Source organism: Phaenicophaeus curvirostris, chromosome 6 (genome assembly GCF_032191515.1).
Source record: "Phaenicophaeus curvirostris isolate KB17595 chromosome 6, BPBGC_Pcur_1.0, whole genome shotgun sequence".
Taxonomy (NCBI): Eukaryota; Metazoa; Chordata; class Aves; order Cuculiformes; family Cuculidae; genus Phaenicophaeus; species Phaenicophaeus curvirostris.
This window is the reverse complement of record NC_091397.1, coordinates 24,916,942-24,939,882: the sequence shown is the minus strand read 5'-3', so window position 1 is coordinate 24,939,882 and position 22,941 is coordinate 24,916,942. Positions and strand designations below refer to the sequence as shown.

The 22,941-nt window shown below is 34.9% G+C and overlaps 1 protein-coding gene across 2 annotated transcripts in view; it reads right to left on the bottom strand.

Annotated features, from left to right (window-relative positions):
* The window catches only part of AKAP9 (A-kinase anchoring protein 9), a 110,787-nt gene that overhangs the window by 48,055 nt on the left and 39,791 nt on the right, over positions 1-22,941 (bottom strand). For both annotated transcript variants that reach the window (XM_069859607.1, XM_069859608.1), the window contains 16 exons: positions 21,141-21,296; positions 20,195-20,392; positions 16,957-19,401; positions 15,155-15,368; positions 14,326-14,405; positions 12,561-12,699; positions 11,996-12,117; positions 10,147-10,252; positions 9,533-9,731; positions 7,188-7,281; positions 6,246-6,338; positions 4,629-4,991; positions 3,672-3,896; positions 2,278-2,418; positions 1,642-1,742; positions 694-899 (listed from right to left, as the gene is read on the bottom strand). In XM_069859607.1, the coding sequence (XP_069715708.1) occupies positions 694-899; positions 1,642-1,742; positions 2,278-2,418; positions 3,672-3,896; positions 4,629-4,991; positions 6,246-6,338; positions 7,188-7,281; positions 9,533-9,731; positions 10,147-10,252; positions 11,996-12,117; positions 12,561-12,699; positions 14,326-14,405; positions 15,155-15,368; positions 16,957-19,401; positions 20,195-20,392; positions 21,141-21,296 (4,882 nt within the window). The remainder of the gene's footprint in view (positions 1-693; positions 900-1,641; positions 1,743-2,277; positions 2,419-3,671; positions 3,897-4,628; positions 4,992-6,245; positions 6,339-7,187; positions 7,282-9,532; positions 9,732-10,146; positions 10,253-11,995; positions 12,118-12,560; positions 12,700-14,325; positions 14,406-15,154; positions 15,369-16,956; positions 19,402-20,194; positions 20,393-21,140; positions 21,297-22,941) is intronic.

The window sequence follows — 22,941 nt, the reverse complement described above, 5'->3', positions numbered from 1 at the left end:
GTAATATTTAATAATCTACATTTTGAATGAAAGAGGTAAAGTTCATCTTCATTTACCATGTGTTTTATTACTCTGTAGCAGATGCTGTTGTAATATTAAAATGTAATATTTGACTTCCAGTTTTCTCATTCACAGTAGTTAAAATTCCAGTCAGATCCAGATAATGTATTTCAAGCTGAACTGATCTGTTGCACATTGTGTGTATATATATGTATACAGACTGTCCCATGCCAGCCAGCCTCAGTGATCAGCAAAATCCCTACATACGTTAAGCCCACTACTAGAGATACAGCCTTTGAAACTAGTCCTCATTTCCCATGCATACAGAAGACAAAGTTGGTGAAGACATCACAAATGAGTGTTTCATTTTTTTCCTCTCTGCCTCCTTCGACAGAACATGTTTATTTTTGTGTTTCTCAATCACGTTCCCATTCTGTTGAAGGCTTTGCAAAAAGAATCTAGATATGAGTCCTAACCAGCTTAGGGTGTGACCCAGAAAACTTCTGAGATGTTGTCCCTTAAGTGAAATGTCACATGCATTCAAATGACACAGTTTTGTTTTGGGTTTTTTTTTTGTTGTTTTTTTTTTAAAGTTTATTTTTAATTTAAAAATTCAAAATTAAGTTTATTTAATTATATAATGAAAGTATGCAAATGCTACTTGTTATGAACCAGAAACCATACAGGCAGTACCTTTTTCAAAACCCACGTGAATAGAGGGTTTTACTGACTCCTCTGTTTCTGTGTCCCATCCAGTTGGTTTGGAAGGCTGGACTTTCCCAGTTCGATCCAGTAACCCAAGAACATGGTGGCCAATAGTCTCCTCCATTGCCACAGTTGTCTTCACAACTTCTAAAATAATCTTCACGAGTTTTTCATTAGCCTTCTGCAAAACATGCCTGCAGGACAGAAATTGATCAGTTCTTTGATATTTCCCGTTTTAAAAGTGGTCTTTATCCTCTATACATGCTTGCAACTAGGAAAAATTTGCAGTTGAAACAGTAAAATTAAGATTTCTTTCTTAAGACTAAAGCCCATATCATACACATAAATACTAAAAGCAAATTTGTGTTAAAAGTAATTCTTTTTATAAAATATGTAAGAAGTCAAACTAGTTACCAATATTTGTACTTTCAGCTTGGTATTTTATCTGATCATTCTTTTAAAACAGAGGTCTACATTTGCCTGGTGTTTATTATAAACTTACTCTTTTCTCAAAGCAACAATTAAAAAGACTGTTCCTCTACACAGATCAAAAAAGTTACAGAATAGTCAAAAGGTATCATCAAATACAACAGTTCTATTCATATAAACATATTTCATGTACGTACATACAATGTGTATAAAGATAACACATGTATAAATGACGGATGTGATTCTACATGTGTATAATATGAAAGACAGAGTAAACCAGGCTAAGATTTGTCTCACCCTCTATGCCACTACACTGTTAGGCTTTATAAAAAAAAAGACATTGTTTAATTTAAAGTATGTAAACATAGAAACATGGTTACTTAGAATAAAAATACCATTACAATTAGTCAGAATAAAGCCTATGAACATTATTAATTTAACAGCAAGAACACGTTTCTCAAAATAATAATAAAAAAAAAATCTCTTTTCTTAAACAGTTCTAAGCACCTTTCTTTAGAAAGAAGAGCTGAAGATGTTTCAGGCTTTCTTCCTCCATTTTCATCCTCAAAGGTCTGCTCCCTCACATTGTTTTGGCTGTCATTTTCACTCTGAGAAAGTTTTTGCAGAGGGAGAGAAGACAACAAGGACAGAAATCCTGTCATGCCAGAATCAACATATTCTTATACACAAAACAATATGAAATTTAAAACCTAAATTAGTTATTCTGTTAACAGAAGTGCACAAAATTACAAATCAATAAATACCCCTCCTGCACAGAGAAAACTGAACTAAAACACAAATACAAACAAAACAGGAAATCTGGGGCAGGGCCTATTAGATAGAACTTTGTTACGCGGATTATACAGTCCTTGTACTTTCGGTTGGTGTTGCTATAGCAATATGAAAATGTGAGTTTACCTGAGCAAATAGCTCACCCCACCCTCAATCTGTTAAACCAGCTTCTGCTTATCTGAAGTAAAAAGTATGTCTACCAGAACTCCCTCTTGATTTTTAAACATGCTCTGTTCAAGCAATTCCTAGCATCTTTCAAGAAAACATATTACATAAAAAGAGTAGCAGCAAAAAGGAATCTTACTGTTTTTACATGCCACAGCTGCCAAGAAAGTCAAAGTTCATATTTACCTCTGTTTGCGTGCTGCTGTTTTGCAGCTTACAAAAGAGCCTCTCTTTTCCAGGTACAGAATGTTGTTTTAATGATTCCAGTTCTTCTAAAAGCATTCTCTCTCTTTCTGCAGCCAGGCTGTCATTCTCCATTGAGACCCGCTAAGAAACAAGCATTACAGAGGCACACAAATTTTTTTAACCTTCTGAGTATTAGTGAGTCCTGTCACATCTAATTTTTTACATATTTTGCACAGTGAAATTTCAGTCCACTTCTTCAAATGGTTACAAAGTCATTGAAAGCTTTCTGGAATGGAATGTAGCTAATAAGTACTTTTGGTATCTTACACTTTAAGATTTTTGTACAATTTTTATGCTTTTTACGAAACACAGTGGTTACAATGCAAACTGGAAGGTTAATTTCTAGATATTACACGCTATAGTACATGTTTCACAAAAGAAGATGGAAATAAGTACTTTTCCTAGAAAGTCTACACATACTTTCCTTTATAAAAGCTAGAATGTTCATGGCTTAAACACAATGCACATTTTCCTATGTTCTTATGGATAAAAATCATTGGCATTAAAAACTGGAGAAAAACCAGCAGCCTAAGTTCTACTTAATAATTTTCATCAGTTTCAGGAACTTGAAATGAGAGCAAGACAAATTCTTCTATATTCTGTTTACCTTGTCTTTCAAGGGAAGGAATCTTTGAAGACAAGTCAATAAATGACATTATTTTTGCAGGCTGAATTATTAAGAGAAAGATTTATGAATTTCATGAGCATACAAACCATATTCTTTGAATATACACAGAGTGACAGCAAGTTAAGTTTAGAAAGGCAAAGAAACAGCAGTGTTTCCCACTAAACCCCACTGATTTTGCTTCATTTTAATAGTCGGTAAGGACTTAATCTCCCATGATTTGCAAAAAAAAAAAAAAGCCAAAACCTGTTGTTGTGGGAAGCCACCAGTAATGTTCAAGTTTGGACCTCGAGAGGGGATAAGGAAAAACAAAGAATTCTGTAGTACTTCTAGTCTTCATTTGATGTAAATGGATGCTAGCCTCTATCCTGCAAAGCACCGTGTCTCTGTAAGGTGGTATGGTTTACAATTTCCACTTACTTCCTCACTCTTGTCGTTGCTCTGCCGCACCGCAGCTTTCCTTCAGGTTTAAAAAAGTACAAACTTATCCATCACTGACTGGGCTTTGACTAAAGAAATATGTCTTTTAAACATATATGCATACATGTGTTCATATACAAACAAGTATGCATGTGTGCATATGCATGTGTATAGTGAATGTGTGCATCTCTCAATACACAGTGAGATACAAGTATAAATAAATATAAATCTGCCTGGTAGTGTCCCTCAGTTAACCCATATTAACTCATGGAGTCAAATCCCGTATTACCTCAGCTAATTGCACTTTAAGACTCTCAAGCTCTGCCAAGAGCTGCTCTTGATTTTCTTTTTGACGTTCCATTTGCTGCATGTGCCCTTGTCTCAATAATTCTGTTGCCTGCTGATGTTCCTGATACTGCCGTACTAGCTCCTGGCGCATGTCTTCCAAACGTTCCTCATATAACAACAGCTGATTTGATGTTTGTGTCTCTGATGCCATCATTTCACTGTAATGCTGGAAATTGGAACTATTTTAGCATTTTATGTTCAATAACAGTTTCTAGTAAGTATTTAAATAAATCTAAGAAAATACTTTCACAATTAAAGTAGCTATAATGAAAGCATTATCTTGCCACTTACTTCTTCGAAGGTCCAGGCTTGAAATCATTCTCCAGTTAAAAACCAAGTTTTTGAAATAACTGTGTTAACTCTTAAGTTTTTTTAGCTGGCAGAGACATCAACAGAAAATGCTGAGGCAGACATACATGTGTCTGAGTGTGTGTGTGTGTGTGAACAATATCACAAGTTTGAGACAGCAGTAGATAACATTTATGTCCAGCTGATACACTATCTCAAGAGACTCAAACTCTTTAAATAGTGTTTTTAATCTGTTCTTTGTATAAGGACTGAAGTATAGCCTAGCCTACAAAAAACTGTATACAATTTATTCCCTGCAATACAGGTCTACCCATGAAATAGAATCATCTATCTTCACGTAACCAGTGTTATATTCCTTTCCTCACAGCATAGCATAATGCTATGCTAGTCAGGGAGAACACAGGAAAGAGGGGTAGATAATTTAGATCTAAAGTCGTCATCCCTTTGAAAGAGAAAGGGAAATAATTGAATGGAGTTTACAATGTAATTTCTTTCTTTGTAGTTTTCTCATTGAAAGGAACTGTAGATCAATTGGAAAGATTAATTTGATATGGTGTTACACACTGCCAATTTTTTTTTTCACACTTACTGTTGTTTCTTCTGCTGCAAGCCCTTTGACATGGGAAAACAATTCTTCAGAAATCTCTGATTCATGTGTGGTCTGTAGGCAACCAGGCTTGCCATTAGCATGAAGCTGTTCTCCGAGTGAGTTGATCTCACCAGACTCTTCACTGAGCTCCCTGCAAAGTGATTTTGATTCTTCATGCTTACTGCCTTCTCCTGGTGCTTTTCTAAGAGGGCAGTCAACATCATCTTCATTACACTGCTTTTCAATTTCAAAATGCATTCCCTGTTGATGTACAATCTGCATTTCTGCTTCTTCTTCCTTCTGCCTAGCAATTCTTGACAATTCAGTCTGTTTGGCAAATGCTACACTCATTGACACAATTACCTGAATAAATAAGAAAAATCTGTTATTAGTTTATGCTTCACAGCATACTGCTAAAGAAATCTCATTGCTGACCATTAATAACATAAATAAAAGTAAGAAAAGGTCTGAACTATGATTCTGCTTCTTTCCACAAAGCAAAATGGAAAGGTATAAGAACATTGTCATCTTGGCAATCTCATCAATAGTCACGTCTTAGAATACAGACATTCTGTAGTGTTAATAAACTGAGGTGTTATTTTCAATTAAAATACACTATTTAGCACAGAATTATTTAGTTGTTTTTAAAAAAAGATTCTAAAAGGTGACTTTAAAAAATCCTCGCGTATTGACATAAGTGCAGCTGTGCTAAGCTTCCTCTATCTAACCAAGTACCCTTTCTAAACATTTCACTGACATGGAATGTTTGGCTGTATAAAGACAACAGTGCCATGTGCTTGGTACTCAGCACTGGAATTTAACTTGACCAGAAAAACTTTTAACTGGCATTAAATACTTACTGTTGCAGTTTCAACGGGCTAGTAACTTTTGTATCACTAAGTATCTCCTCCTAAATAAACACCTTTTCCTACCCTGAGCATTTGTTTTCCAGGTTTAGAAGAGAGCCACTGATAGCACGGAGTACAAAAAGCGTGAAAACATAGTATAATAAAAAGAGAAGTGTTACACTTGAAAAGAAAACACCTAACTCTTCCTTTCCAGAAGTCAAAAAGTTAGGAAATCTACAAACACTTAAATATATTTTACCTACAAAACCTTAATTTTACTTCACGTTTCACAGAAAGTCACCAAATGCAAATAAAAAACATGCATTTTACACAACACATTCAAATTCACAATGAAGTATGACCAGAAAATAGTGTGAAACTGTTAAGCGCAAAATCTTTTGAACTGGCCAGCTTGTTAAGCCTAACGTAGCAAGAAATCCACTCTCTAAGCCTCTGGATTTTCTAAACAAATACTGATGTCAAGAATGGTTGCATGTTGTCTAGCTTAATTAAAGTTTTAAAGTGAAACACCCCAATATGAACACAAATTATGTGTTAGGGACAGGACAGACAACTAAAAAAAACCCCAAGCACTCAGAATTTTTTTTGAAGATTTTCCTGTTCAGAATCAGAATTTAAAAATTCCCTGTAAATATATAAAACAAAAGTTACAGTGCAGTATTGCAACTGTCTGAATTGTCAGAAAAAGCAAATGAAGATGACACTATGTTTTAAACATACTTTAAAGTAATAAAATAAAAACCAATACCTTTGCTATTTCTTCTTCTAATCTTTCTTGGTACTGTTTTTCTAGCAACCGAACAACATCCAGATCATTTTGCATTTCAATTTCACTAGCAAGCTGTAAGAAAACCATGAAATCTCAATCATGTATTTGTGCTTTTAACATTAACTTTAGAAGTTTCTATCTGACAGAGATCTTTGCCTCAATTAGGTTATTTTTATTTCATGTAAATCACAATTTTGTACCACAACGTGAAAAAACTGGGTACAAGACTTTGCCCTGCTTCTGCTTCAAAATTCATGTTAAAGGTTGAGTTTGCAATAACTCTTCTTCCAGCACTATTTGAATTGTCAAATACAGACAAAACAGGTGAGAAAGCACAGGACAAACCAGCATCACTATTTTTCGAAATGCAGAATTTCTGAGCCAGGTTTCCAGTGCTACTAGGGGAGTAATATATGGAGCCTTTTCCACTTGCATTTGGTTTCTACCATCTTTGGGATTACTTTTTCAAAATTTCTCCTAAACCGTTCTGTCTATACTTCAGAAGTACTAGGATTTCATTTCAATCACTCTTCTTTCATAACTAGTGTTTAAAGAAAAGTCACAATATTTTAAAGACTCCTGAAGAAATCCCAGACTTTGAACACTATTTTTTTCCTACTTCAGTAAGAAGCACCCCAGCCTATATGTCTAATTTCAGAGAATAAATAAATAAATAAATAAAAATAAAAAAATTAAACCCAGGACCGATGAAGCAGGTTATTTGGCTCAATTTCCAGAAATGCTTTTCAGTGAAATTTAAAACTTCTTCCTCTAACATGGACTGTCTAGTAGCATAGCTAAGATGACAGTTACTTTAACACTACTTAATATTAGCCCATTGTTAAATTTTATCTTAGAACGCAAAGCAGCTACACTATATTGATCATACGTATATTAGCTGTCAACTAAATTATATGATACCTCCAGTGCTTCATCTGTTCTTTGCTGATGAGGGCTTTCAGTGCACTTCACTTTCCTGACTTCTTTTAGCTTTATTTGTGAATTTGTGGATACACTAAAAACATGAAAAAAGCCAGAGGGGAATAAAATAAACATAAAATCAATATTTCAATATGCATTTTTTTTTCTTCTAAAATATGCATTGTATGAAAATACACATACATTACATACATTCAAAGACCAATGACTGCAAATTTTTTCTTCAGAACTCACCTTTTCCCAAGTCATTAATTTTATACACTTGACTTTCTAATTTATCTGCCTTCCAAACACTAGCTCCTCCTGTCAGTGTAACACACCTTAACATCAGTTTTGTCAAAGACTTCACAAACAACTTTTCAAACTACCTGAGAATATTTTGTGGTCAGTAACTATACACAAGTAGATAAAAAAAACTGCCTGTTTGAATCATAAGGATATGAGAGAAACCAGAATGGCTGCGTGTATGAAGCCATGGAAACACTTTGGAAAATGGTTGTATTTATTTTGATTCTTTTGTGTTGATGCTTATCAACAGATACACTAGTTGCTTTCTTGTGTTATATAGGTGAGGTGTAGGCATAAAAAGAGTAAGAAATCCAATATGATTCATTTTATAGACTGACCTTTCTAACAGAACTGTTCTATATACAAGTGCTAAAAATCAGTAAAAAGCAAAATAACACCACACAATATATATTAAATAAGACTTAACAGAAACACACTTCTAAAAGCCTAAGATACAGTATCAAACTACCTAAAAATATATCTCCACCAGTATTTGTGATCTGCTACCAAAAAGAAGTAAATACCTTGTTAAAAGACAGGGTACAAAGTAGATTAAGTTAGAAGGTAAGTAAATTGTCTGAGAGATTTAAAATCTTAACTGTACTAGGGTTTTATAGACATCGTGAAGTTTTAATTTTGCTCAAATCTGAAAGCTTACTTAGATAATCCTGAAATAGAGTCCAGGACAATAATTTTATAAAACTTGTGTCATTTTTAATGACAAAAAGCAAGCCATTATTTTTAGCATTCATGTCAAATTTCATCAATGAATGGTAGCAACTGATTGCTTTTTTTTTCCTTTACTGATGCTGCTATAGGATATACAATCAGATGAAAATGGCCACAGTTTTAGTTGTACGTAGATCTTAGTTTAAAAGATGCAGCAACAAAACAGGTATGGAGGCTGAGTAGGTAACAGATCATTCGATAGCTTACTGACTACAACATTAAAAGACCCTCATCTTCTCTTCAGGCTTAAGATGTAATGAGATGGACCTCCACACTATATTATTAAAGAAAGCCAATTTACGTACTGATCTACGAGCTTTTCCTGAACTTCAGGTATGAAAGCTAAGAGAACGCAGTACAGAGGTATGGACCCCTGTGGCCACTTCCCTGGCTAAACTGGCTCTGCCAGAAATATGGCCTGAAATATATGACAAAGCAGCGGTTACCCTCCCCGGCAAATGAAATGGCCGTGTGAGGGTTGCCATTGACAGCGGCATTGGATTCTTCTTGCAAATTAGTGGGGTGATTGGGACGGTTATTAGTTACTGGTTTTAGAGCTCTTTACTGTGAAGTTGTTGCAGTGCAGTGTAAAATGAGAGAACTGGAAAAGGAAGTAGGGAATTTGCAAGATGCAAAGGTCATTGTGCAAGAGGTGATTGCTGTTCAAGTAGAGTGGTGCTGTGAACTGCAAATTAATGTAGGTAGCATGTAGTGCTAATAAACAAAGGACAAATACAGAAAAAGCAAGGTTTTGATTTGAAATGTTTGTGCTCTTACCTCAAAAAGGCCATGGGTTCCTGAGGAATGGGACGGAAATACTAGGAGTGAATCCTCAGGCACCAAGACTGAGTTTGAATTTGATCCAGACAGTGTTGTAGTGACAAGAACTATAAAAATGCAGTTTTGCCTCGCTAAAATCCTTAATTGTAACAGAAGAGACAAATGCTGTGGGTAATGTGGGTACCTTAACGAATACCTCGAGGGAAATTAGGGCTTTAATTTCAGGGCCATCTGTGGGTGTGGAATAAAGAAAAGCTAGCAAAAACTGAAAGGAGTTACAGCATGGGTAATGAGGAAACAAATGTGGAATAATCTTGTACAAGCTCCTATCCCACAAATACTAAATGCTGCACTACTCAGTTTCTTTGTAATGCTCTTAACAACTCTTGAGGGAACAAAACAACACAAGAGTAGTGTGTTAATAAAAAGTTCCTAAAATTTTGAAGTAAAACACGTAGCTTCACACAAATGGTTATTTGAAGCACTTCTTGTATGCAGTGCAAAGTTATAAATATTAAACCAATTAATACCTCGAGTGGTCAGCAGATACTCCAACACTTTGAAGCTTATCCTGCAGACGGACAATCTCTGTTGTGTACCTTTCCTCACTCTCTTTTAGCTGTTGTTGGAAATAGGACCGGAGGTGTTCCAGTTCTCGAGAATGCTGTTCTTCAAGTTGTGTTTTAAGGCTCCCTATCTCCTTCAAACAGTATTCTTGAATTGTTGGATCTATACGTAGGTTATTTGCAAGGGTGGAAGGAATAAACGACATTACATTAACTCCCTCTCAAGTTATTAGCAGCGATGAACTATGTAATTATTGTAGTTAAAAATTTCTTCTGATATTGTATCAATTATTTTTCCATAACAAATAATTATAACTTTATCTTCCACTTTGCAAAACTATATTTGATATGGGAAATGGGCCTTTAACTGTGGAAAACTGAAAACGACTAAACCAAAACTGTTTTACAGAATATAACTCCAAAATATTTTAGAGATTTAAGAAAATCAGAGTATTATACTACAAAATCTGCAAAAATCTCTTATGTGCTTTAAGCTACAGATCATTTAAAATCTAGTCATTGCCTTCTCTTTCTCTCTGAATACACGTATGTTAGAACCAGCATATGCTTCCTTTTACCCATTACACTCTGTGAAGAGGCCTGCGGATACTCCTTTCTTGACCCCAGACAGCTAGGCTCCTCTTCTTTCCTACATTCTGAAGAAGCTAGCCATGGTTCTTTGACCTAAATAATAATCAAAAAATACAAATTACCACAATTTCTTTAGCAATAATGAAAAAAATATTTAATGTAATTATAAACATATAAGAAAGCCTGGTGGCTAGTGCATAAGACAGAATAACCAACACAATGTGTTTCATTTTACATCCTGAATGACCAAGCACACGTATATAGCTAGCTGATCAGCTTGTACTGAATGTCCACTGTAAGTTTTAAACTTCTCTCTTTGTATATCAACTGTTAAGTCGTAACAGTTCCTCTGACTCCAGGAACACTATAATTCCTTTCCAAGAAGGAGAGGAAGGCACTAATATCCTCCTTGGGCCCAAAATGCAGTTTCAACATAAAACTATTTTTTTTATACATGTATATCCATCAATACACCTGACCTGCAACTTAATACATGGAAGAACCTAACTCCAAATTTACTGCTAAAATTTGTCTTCAGAAGACTGAGGTCCCTGAGATGAGCGTAAAAGTCTGAAGCAAGGAAGACAACCTTGGTGGAGGAGGATCAGGTTAGGAAACACATTGAACACAAACAATTTGGTCGTGCCTGATGCAATACACCAAGGAATGCTGTGGGAATTTGTGAGGCCATTCTCAATTATCTTTCAAAAGTCACGGTGACTGAGGGAGCTTTCTGAGGCCTAGACAAAAGCAGTCCTGCCTTCAAGAGTAGAAAAAAGGAAGATTTCAAGAACTACACGCAAGTCAACCTCACTTGGATCTCTGGGAAGGTGACAGAGCAAATAATTCTGGAAACCATTTCCAAACACACGAAGCCAAGAACATACTCCACTTGGGAGTAGTCACTATAGGTTACTAAAGGGGAAATTATACGTCACCAACCTTTCAATGCCACCTCCCACTATGTGCCCAAAGACAAACTGATGAAAAATGAGGAATGTGAGGCTGACTGAAAACTGGCTGAACTGCTGGGCTCAAAAGGTTGTGGTCAGTGGCACAAAGTCCAGTTTGATGTCAATAACTAGTGGTGCACCTAATGAGTGGACAACAGAGCCAATACTGTTTAATCTCTTCATTAATGTCCGGGATGGGGATGAGAGTGCACCCTCAGCAGGTGTGCAGACTTCGGAAAGCAGCTTTGCAGAAAAGAAACTGGAGGCGTTGGTGGGTACCAAGTTCAACAGGAACGAGCAGTGTGCCATTATAATTAAAATCCAATAGCTTCTTGGGCTGTATTAGGAAGAGTGTTTGACATGAGGTTGAGGGAGGTGATCCTTCCCCTCTACTCAGCACTGGTAAGACATGTCTGGGAGTGCTGTGTCCAGTATAAGAAAGAAACAGCATACTGGCATGGTTCCAGCAGAGGGTCACAAATAAGATGAGGGTCTTGGAGCATTTGTCTTACAAGGAGAGACTGAAAGAGCTGGGAATGTGTAACTTGAAGAAGACAAGGTTGCTGACTGGGCTTACGAACTCTCCATTCTTGAAGATACTCAAATTACACCTGGACACAGTCCTGGGCAACCTCCTCTAGCTGATCCTGCTTTGTGCAAGGAGTTTAAATCAGCTCCAAAGGTGGCTTCTAACCTCAGCCATTCCACCACTGTGCGACATAAATAGCAGCAGCTTTTTCCATTTCATCAAAACTGTCCTGCTCTGCCACTAAACCAGGATACATAAACACAATTTCAAATACATTCTTCGCTTGTCCAGAGGGAATTAATGCAACAGGGAAAATTCAAATGCTCATATACTCATATTCTATAAAAAGTTCACCTGTTTACAATCCTTCATCAGCTGTCCTTGAAGTGCTTTCACCCTACTGTATTCTTCCATTATCTTGTGTAGAAGTGCATCCATATGTTTTTGCACAGCTAAATTACACAGATAGCCAGGAACTTTTAAAAAAAAAAAAAAATTAAACATTTTACCTTAAACTTTAACACAATGAATTGTTCACAAGTTCTCCACTGAAGAATTATCTGATAAACACTACATATTATTGAAACAAGTCAGGCCCTTCCAAATTTTGGGTGCATTTTTATATAGTGTTGATATAAATGATTTTTTTTTGGTAGAGCTGCTAGCTTCTTCTACAGAAGCAAGGGGTAAAATCAAAAAAAACAAAACACACTTTTTTCACCAATTTCCACTATAATGAAAATAGCACAGAAAATACTCATAATAAAAAATAAAACCAGCTCAGAATAATGAGGAAATCTCTAATGCAGCTATTTAGGCACATTACTTAGTACCTCAACAAATAGTGGCACAACTGTCACTCTGAAATACTTAAAATCAGTATTTTCTTTTTTCCAGCATGGTTGTAAAACACCACTACCTTTAGTCTGACCTCTGTGTATTGGTAATTCTGCAGCCAGTTTTTCTTTCACAGCAGCAGGGCTACAGAAAACTTCCTGTTTCCTATCTCCAACTTCAACAGCAGCTGAAGAATATTCATTCTGATTGTCACACAAAACCTGTACAAATAATGAAGCAAAGGAAGAAGTGAAGAATTTTTAATTAATTTATCAATTGCAATTCACAAAGAAAAACACAAAAAATGGTGGCAGGAAAGTAGGATTTTGTGTGTATTATCTTCTGTGTAAATGTTGACGTGGATTTTCTGCTAAGTCATAAGAACCCAGGCAACCTTTAAAACTCCTGATAAAAGGAACATATATGGGAAAAAATTTCAGCTAAAATATACATACATATATTTCGAAAGATATTTAATTTGAAACTGCCAAATATTAAAATCTTGTAAAGAAAGGCCTCCTTTATTAATGCTGAAAGCAAACTGACATTGTAAACGTCTCATTCTTGTAAAGTGCAACTTTACATGGAAGAAGGATTCCTGATGGCAGAAATCTATATCTTTTTAAGGGGTACAATTCATCTTGTTCTTAAGTATGGAACCAATAGGATAAAAAGTGATAGCATAAGAAAATCCAAGCGAACCATAAGCAGACTGGCTCATGTTTGTTGGTGCTATGTGGCCAGTAGAATAGCTACCATATTTACGATGAACAGACAAACAGAAGATTTATCTGCAGGATTTCTGAAGAAAAAACACTTGAAAAGAAACAGGCTACTTAAAGCACATATTAGTATTCTCTATATAAAGATTTTGGACTCAACAGATACCAAAATTCAGCTTTAAAAAGAAAAATCCCAATTTCTCCAAAAGCTCAAAATGGAATCATACTGATCAGTAGCCTTCTTCCCAGCAGTGAAACAACTAATGCCAGACTCTCATTCAGCTGCTACTTTCTGTGAGGTATCATGGAGTCCTGCTTAATCTCCACTATGTTGGCTATCAAGTAAAAAAATTCTGCTACCCACTTTCCAAAAAAAGGCACTGAAAAAAGTCCAGCAAAGAAGGAACACCCTCTCCCCACCCCTAGCCACCCAAGCCAGCCATTTTAAGTATTTAAAATTGGAAAAGTAGCTTAATTCACCCAGAAATAAGTTTAATAACTAATTTGATTGCCAGTCAAAAAGTACATGGAAAGGCCACTGATTACTAGTACTCTACAAAAAAAAAGAGAAGGCAAAACAGTATTAATCATGGCTGATACCAGAACACAATCTAAAAATAAACTTCAAATTTTTTACTGCAATATTTTGTTACTTAAGCCAATACAGTCAGCAATTTTTACAGACCCTTAGGCGCTTTTAAGTCTGAAAGATATGCTGCAGCTAAGAAGGAAATTAATATCTTATTGCAGATACGAGAGCACAATGTCTTGTGTGTCAACATGTGTGTGACATCAGACTGCAGTTAAATCAAAAATGTATAGCCAGAAACATACAGAAAGGAAAAACATACTTCTGAGCTAGTAGGTATAAATCAAACATTAGATAGAAGATAAAGACAAGGTATAAGACAGAAGAATTGTCTGGACAAAGACATAAAACAATTTTAGACAAAAATACAAATCCCCTTGCAATATTATTTTGGAAGATCAGGTTTAGCAGTCTGTATTTTGAGAACAATGCAAAGTGAACAGCTGCAAAGAAAACCTGTTAAAAATGATGCAGAAAAAATGATGACTCACTGTACACACAATTTGTTTTCAAAACAGCGTTTTGTTAAGTCTTACCTGAACAAGCCTAGAACATTCTTCAGTTACAGCTTCATTCAGCTTTTCTATAAGTCTCTGTGCAGACTTGACTTCATCATCTAGGAATACAAATGACTCATATCATTTTTCAACCCTAGATGCACAACAACTTTTCAAAGGCCTAATTCCTGACTCAGTAAGGTTGCCTCTTCAGCTTTTAGGAGGGCACAGTTTTTGTTCCCATCTTCCTTTTTCTATCACATAGATTCAATTATTGTGGTAGAACTGCATGTTCATGAGGAGTAAGTGATAAGAAATTAATGGCTTTGTTAGTGACCTCTAGAAAGATCAGACTTTACAGAAACATACTGGAGAGCAAAGAACTTACGTCAAAAAAGTATACAAGCGCAAATTATGGGAAAATGTAGGGACAGAAAACCAGCGCAATAACATATAAGCACACTGAAGCAAGAAGTAGTAGAGAGGCAATGCAGGAATTAAAAAAAAACAGAGAATGAGACAAGCCCCAAAATATTTTGTTGGTGCACTTGCTTATTATTTCAGTAAGGAATAGAATCTTAGAGGTCAATCTATCACATACTTCACAATTAACTGACCTAATGCAAAGAACAAAAAAACAGTTGTAAGATTTCCTATTCCTTCTTATTATGACATTTTTGGTTTTCTTAAGTACCCTTAGTAATAGCCTACTTGTCATGTGTAGCCAATTTGGTACAAAACCAATTCAAAATATTCTATAAAAACAAATTACTGGACAGCTACATGCACGAACTCCCGTGCTTGTTTTCTCTTAAAGACACTGTTTTTCATATCAAGAGCTTCACTCCCATAATTTTGGTCAAGTTACCTGCTTGTTGAATTTTCAAGGTCTGGAGCTCCAGCTGATGCATTTTTTTAAGATCATTCATCTCTTGTAGATGACTACGTACAAGCTCCTCTTTAAGACTGCAAATTGCACTCTCTTTTTCTGCTTTCAGGTACTCACGAACCTGGTCTACATGAGCTGAATAAACCAGGGACAGGCAAATGCGCTGCGCTTCCATCTGTAGCTGTAAATCAGTCTTTGAAGAAAAAGTTCATATTTAATGAAAAGTGAGAAAGAATAAAACAAAGAAATCCTAACTTTGGTATTGTGTTGAATGGAATGCTGCATATATGATATATATTAGATATATTTAAATATACAGAGTTTGGAAAATTGAATTCTAACAAAATAGTACAACACTTCTACTTAAACCTAAAAGGAAAATTGAATTAAAATCAACAAAAACCTATGTTTAAATTTCTGGTTTGCAGCAATAAAATTCCAATTAATTTTACCCTGATGAACTAAAAGGAATACCACTACCAAAACAGTAAGTTAAGAAAGTTCACTGCAAATACATTTAAAAGACTGTATTATTATTAGACCTTAAAAACCATTTATTTCCAAGGTTTGTAGTTCTAGCCTGCACTTTTGGGAGTCCCACTGCTAAAGTTAAAACGTGTTTAGGATTTGCCAATACTGAGCTATTTAGAGCCTGAGTTTGAAAAAAGTTTTAGACACCTCTGGACCATGATGATTTAGTTGCATGGCAGGAAACTGTGACTCTTACCACTTCCTCATTAAAAGCCACAAAATCGCACTATAGAGCTGCAGCTCTGTTTTATAACCTTAAAACCGTTTCCAATGCAGCTTTTTCTTGTGATTTGATTTCTTAGGAAATGACTGAACTACAACACAACATAGAATTAGACACTGGTAGTATAGTGGATTTTGAGAACATGAAAAAACCCAAACCAATCTAAAAACATAACACAAGAATGGTCAACAAAAAAGCAGAAGAATGGTTATTTCTACAGAAAATTTATTTGCACACTTCTTGCAGCATGCTATTCAACTTTGTATATAAACTTTATGCCAGATTTAAGATTCCAGCACCTGATTAAGTACTAGTAATTCCATACTTCGCTATTTCTATTGGCAAGTAAACCTTTCCATACTTCCTGCAATTCATTTACAATATATGTACAATAGCCAAGTATACAAGAAAAAGTTTTCCAGCAAAACATGGAGATTATTTAGATTCCCACAATATATGTAACTTCTCTATCTTCACACATTTCTATTCTTGCGCTCATCCCCAGATACACGTCTTAAGATGTGATAATCACTCAAACATTTTGATAATGGAGGATTAGTATTTCACGAATTTGATCAAAGATGCCCAAAGAAGTCAAGAGTTTCATTATCTCCTTATACCGTTTGAATGAATACTTAGAGAAGTGAAACGCAATCCACAGATTTTTTAAAAATTATGTCCTGAATAAGGTTTCACCTCCAGTAAGTCAGTCAAATGATATACTGAAGTGTGAAGTACTCTAGATATCTTCTCTTTAGCTTTTGTTGTTGTTGTTGATTTAAGTAAAGGAAGAGCATTTCTTTCATTGAAAAATAGCATCCTCATACACATTAACAACGGCTATCATTCTGGTCTTTCACGTCACCACTTTCAACCACTGGTCACACTGCCACACACACTCACATGACCACGCACCTGTACTTCAAAGCAGCTAATAGGAAAATATGATGCAAATTTCCAACTGCAAGCTCCTACAAATTTTCAGGAGCAAATTATTATATCTTCTATACTGTTTTAAGACACTTACCTGTTCTGATTTTAATGCATCCACTTGCTGCTGAAGATTATTATTTTCACTCTGTGTAATGGCTATTAACGATGGTTCATCTGTCAGACTGTCTGACATCCCATGCAAATGTTCTAAAAGAGACTGTTCTGTTTTCGACACGTGCTGAGCTTCCTTTCTTTTTGGTACCTCATGACTGATATCTTTACCTGAACCTAGATTTCCTCTTACATTTATTCCTTCATCAACTTTATTTCTTGGAGTGGTGGTTTTGTTTCTACGTTCAGATGCTGGAGCAGCAGTCTTTGGAGCTCTAGCTCTAGAACATTTTGTCTTAGGCTCGTTACTACTACTATGTCCCCTCTGAGCACGGCTAATTATGACCTCTAGTTCTTTACATTTTGCTAGAACTTGCTCTTTCTCATCTTTTAAGGATTTAACTTTTTCATTTAAATGACAAATTTCACTATGCTTTGACTTCAACTGTTCAGAGAGATCATAAAGTCTCAGGGATAATTCCAGTTTCTCACGCTGGGTAACTTCAAGCTTTTCCATAAGTTCTGTTGCATCCTTCTCAACAACTTCTGCAGCCTCAAATGTGTGTGCCCCAGACACCTTGATTTCTTTACCCCCTTCAAAACCAGAAGTTTTAGTTTTAAATAAAACTGGTCTATCGTTTTGCAAGTGGTGAAGTTTTTCATTCAAAGCTTTGAGTTTGCTTTCGTATTCAACTTCCTGCTTATTCTTGTTCTCTTCTAACTCAGTTTTTGCCTTCAGAAGACTCACACATTCTTTCTGCAGCTCTTTATAATTAGCTTCAAGTTTCTTCTCAGTAAATGAAAAAGCACTCTTCTGCTGTTCAGTATCCTCTTGGAGTTGACTGTTCTGGTTTTTAAGTTGCTCATTTTCAGTAATCAGCTTTTCTATTCTTTTTTGCAAGTCCAAAATTTCTGACTTGGAGCTAACACTGTTGTTAAACATGACATTTTCTTCAGCACTTACCAACATACTTGTCAATTTCTCTTCCAGAGTTTTGTTTTCCCCCTTAAGAAGGTTATTTTGTGTTTCAAGTTCTGAACATCTTTTTTGAAGGCTATCTTCTCTCACCCTCATTTGGTCCTGCATTGACTCAGTTTTAAGCTTTAGTACTTGAATTTCTTGTTCAAGCATACCTTTTTCCTTTTCCTCTTGCCTAAGCAATTCAACTTCCTTCTGCAGCTCATGGATTTGAAGTGTCATTTCTTCAGTTTTAGAATTCACAATAAACTCCTGTAAATCTTTTAGATTTGAAATCTCTACTATCAGCTGGTCTTGCTTAGCGATTAATTTGTCCTTTTCATATTGCATAGCTTCCATCTTTTGACTCATTTCATTTTGTACCACATCTAGCTGCTGTTTATGGTGTATATTCAAGTTATCTTTAAGGCTTTCAATATTCACCATGTGCTCTTTTTCTAAGTCTTCTTTAAGTCTGGAAAGCTCCTCTTCATGACTAAACAGAAGCTTTGTTCTCAGTCTCTCTAATTCTGCTTCCTGAGATTCTGCCATCCTGTCCAAAACTGCATCCTTCTCCCTTTCCAGCATTTCAAGTTTTATTTTGTAATTTGTGACTTCTGTCTCATGTTTTAATTCCAAATCCTTCCTAAATTCAGAGGCAGAAGCCAGTTGAGTTTTTAAATCTTCAATCACAGATTGGTATTTTTCAGCTTCATTTAATTTACATTCCATATCTGCTATAGTTTGTTTGGCTCTTTGAACCTGCTCTCTTGAAAAATTCAGTTCTTGAAAAAGATCTTCAATTTTAGTTTGTTGAAGAGACCTCTCTGCTGAAATGGCTTCCATCTGTTGTGACAGTTCTTGCTTTATTTTTTCTCTTTCATTATCAGCATCTTGTAATTTCACATTCAATTCACTAATCTTAATATTCATTAAATGCATTTGATTTTCATTAACATTCTCATTCAAACAGAGACTTAAAGTTTTCTCCAATTCTATTTTTTGTTGTGAAAGACGTTGTTCTATTTCCACTGAATGCTGCTTAATCAATTCTTGCTTCATTTGTACAATCTGCTGGCCGTGCATTTCATCTAATTCAGCCTGAAGTTGTGCCAGTCTCCTTTGTGTTTCTAATTCCATTCTTTGCACAATGTCGACTTCACACTGGCTGTCTTTATAACACCGTTTCTGCAATTCTTCTACAGCTCCCATTAATTGTTTTATTTCATCAGAACATTGTCTTTCTTTCTGTTTGTAAGTGTTAAGTTCAATTCTCACATTATTTATTTCCTGGTTCTTTACTGAAACCTGTTCTTTCAATTCTTCAAGTAATTTACTGACATCTGATAATTTTTCCTGAAGCTGAAATGATTTTTTTTCTTCCTCTCCAAGTTTTGCTTCCAGCTCTTCAATTAATGCTTCTTTTTCTTGTAGCTGACTTGGATCTTCTCCCTCGTTTTTCTGTTTTTCCTTTAAAAAATGAGAAAAAACACGTTCTTACTTTTAATTTATTATCTGAACATATAAGAACATTTAAATGCTCCTTAGAAGGCAAGTGTAATTTACAAAAACTTAAAAAACTTTATAAAAACTTTATTAAAAACTTATAAAAACTTTATAAAAAATTATTTTTTGACCTCATTTGGAGGTTTTCTGCATCTTTGGAATAAGTGACACTGCTCCTTCCTGCCCCCATCCTGCATCACCTCCCACACAAAGAAAAGAAAAAAATGAAAAAAGACAAATAAACCCTTCCTTTTTTTTGCAGTTGTGCTCTGATACTTAAAAAAAAAATACTTGGTGCAATCTAGTGGAAGCCTTGACTCTACTCACTATTAATGACATCTAATTTTTTTAGGATGCTTTCTATGAAGAGTAATAAAAAAATATACATGAAGAAAAGAATCCATTCTTTCCTTAAGACAGCAAATACTGTCCAATCAGGTTATAAATCATTTTCCTAACAAAATGATGTCATTTAGTGAAGGCATTCTAGCATACAGTACAGTTTCACTATTTTTTGTAACTATTTCTGCAATGTTTTAGAACGTAATACATAATATTGACATAAAAAATTCTAGTTTTAAATGAAACACATACTATGGGTTAGTTAGCAGAAGCAGCCTTATAAACTTAAAATCGCTGTATGCATTCTATGCAGCAGCCACATAATCGGGCTTTGGCCCTTAAATTTCAAAGGAATTACAAAATCATGCCATGAAAAAAAATATTAGGAAAAGAGATTGTTCTATAAGGAATATACCATTTCATATGTTGCGATTTTGTCTTGAAGACATGTAATCTGCACTTCAAATTCTTCATTCTTTTTCTGATAGTTCTTCAGCAGACATTCTTGTTCTTCTAGCTGTTGCTGATGTGAAAGTATCTGTTGCTTGGCTTGCAATAAATCAGCAGCTGTGCAACTATGGCTGGTGTTCCTCAGGGCTTCACTTGCCTGCAACTTAAATATTAAAAAAAAAACCCCTCATATATATAAAATCTTTCAGAAACAGTTTACTTTCTTCTTCCACATCACAAGCACAAAGATCTTTTAAACAATTTCATAAATTCTTGGAGGAGGAGCTGAAATATCCTTACTCTTTCAGAATGGCCAACCAATAAAAATATGTAACATTAATTAATTATATTATAATATTCAACTGCAACACTGTAAGCTGTAGTTACACAGGTTAACAGGTTGTCTATTGCACCTCAATCACCAGTGCTTTTTAGACCAAGTGCTTCTCTGAAGCTTAAATTTGTTATTTAAATTACCTCCTAAAAACACCAGAAGAGGCAGATTTTACCCCAAAATACAGGAAGGACTAAAGCATGAAATGGTGGCCCACCCAAGCTGAAATTAAACCAGCCAGCCATCAAAGGGAACAGGTTGGACTTAGCCCAAAGCTCTAAGAGCTAATTACACAACCATTTTTACCTAAGATGACTGCCATGATCCAGTATTTATCAGAAGCTAGCACCACATACTAGGGAAGAAATAATCTTATTATTTTATAGTAAATCAGTACAACAAACCAGGCAGTCTAATGATAATTGTAGGACTGGTAAAGTGAGACTGCTGATCTATACTAAGAGACCAAAAACCACATAAAAATGTCTGTGTTTCTGTAGGAAGTAGCTATTTATGGACCCTCCAAAGTGACACCAATTTTCAAATACAAATAAATATTGGTACCACTGTTACTTACATGTTGAAACTGAATTTGCAGTTTTTGACTTTGTTCAGTAAGCTCTAAGAATTCCCTCATAGTCTCATCCTTTTCTTTCCGTGCCTGCTGTAGGTTCGTAGTGAGCTGAGTGATAATGTCATCTCTTTTTTTGATAGCAGCTTCAAATTCTTGCAGCTACAGAAGATAAGATTTAAATTATTATGCACATCAAAATCACAGTAAAAAAAAAAAAATTAGCTTATCCTAGTTAAATAAGAGAATGTCACTCCTAACCCCTCCATTTAAAAGATGTCATACTGATCCACTGGAGCATTTATGTTTTCACAAACTCTACCTGTAAATACTTCAGAAACAGATTTCCCCCCCGCAACTTAACAACATATGACCTCCACACGAAATATATTCATCAAAGAACAAAATCTGAACTTCTAAGAAGGTTAATCAGTTAATTGCCTTTTTTTTTTTAACTAAAAAGCATGGTCACATAAACAAATCATCATAAAGGAAGTCAGATTATCTACTTAAAATTTTTTGGAAATTTTGTACAACTACTCATATTCACACACTTTTCCTACAATAAATGCAAGTCATATAATCTCTCATGGAAAGTACAATAAATTGTATTCAACATACTAAAAGCATGTAATAGATACCATGCAATATCCTACATTGTGAACCTCGAGAAATTATTCGTAACTACATAAGAAAATCAGCTCCAGCTGCAAAACTGACACAGTGTATTTAACAGATAAATATTTTGTAATTTGTAATGATGAAGAAATTATAAAACTACATAAAAAAATCCTTTGAAAGTGTTTTATTTTTTGTAGGATTACATTCAGGCAGTCAGAAATTCTAAAAGATTAATTGGGACAATTTTAATGTGCAATCTTACAAATAGATACATGACACATTTTGAAGTCACTTTGTCAATTTGAACTCATTCAAGGCTTGTGGAAGCTTCATATTTACACACTGCAAATTTCGTAAATCATCAGTCACATTCTGTAACTGTTTTGTATACAATGCTCAAAAAAAGAAGGTTTTCCAGACTACATGCAGAGTCTTAAAGTAAAATTATAATGCTTCTAGACAAAGCTAACCAATTTAGAGGATAGGGATATTACGCAGTGGGACATAAAAACCAGATGCTCCTTAAACAAGACAAACAATGCAAACAAATTGAGGAAATACTTCCAAAGTTATTTTCAGAACACTGCAGTGAATGCCTACTTTAAAAGCATGGATCTAGTGGAAATACTAGATATTTGTTATAGTATCCAGCAAATTAACTAAAATCTAGATAAGATTAGGTACAGAGCAGACACTTTTGTGTCAGACCTTTCACTTTGCATCTGTTCTATGAAATTGAGTAACTAAATGTATCTGTTCCAATCCACACATTATATAATTTTAAACTTTTTTTATCTAATTTTTTTCTTTAGCAAAACTACAGAACAAAAAGTACACAACCTATCTTCCACATTCACCTTTTACAGCTCTTGTTTCTTCTGAGATGTAAGCCATATGCATTTCTCAACTGAGATATTATGCACTGCATCACTACCATACAAAAGTATGCTGTAACTGTTGTGCTGCAGCCTATTTTATTTTAATATATTTTATTTTAAAAATAGTGATCATATCAATTCTAAAAATTTAAAAATTGTCACTTTCACCTTTTACAGGAAAAGCAAACAGAAGTCACAATTGTGAAGAGCTAACATTTTGCTTATGTGCTTTACTATGCTATGATTATGAGTTACATTTAGCATCATAGATAAAGGACACATAATTAGAAGCTAAGTTTGATTAAATC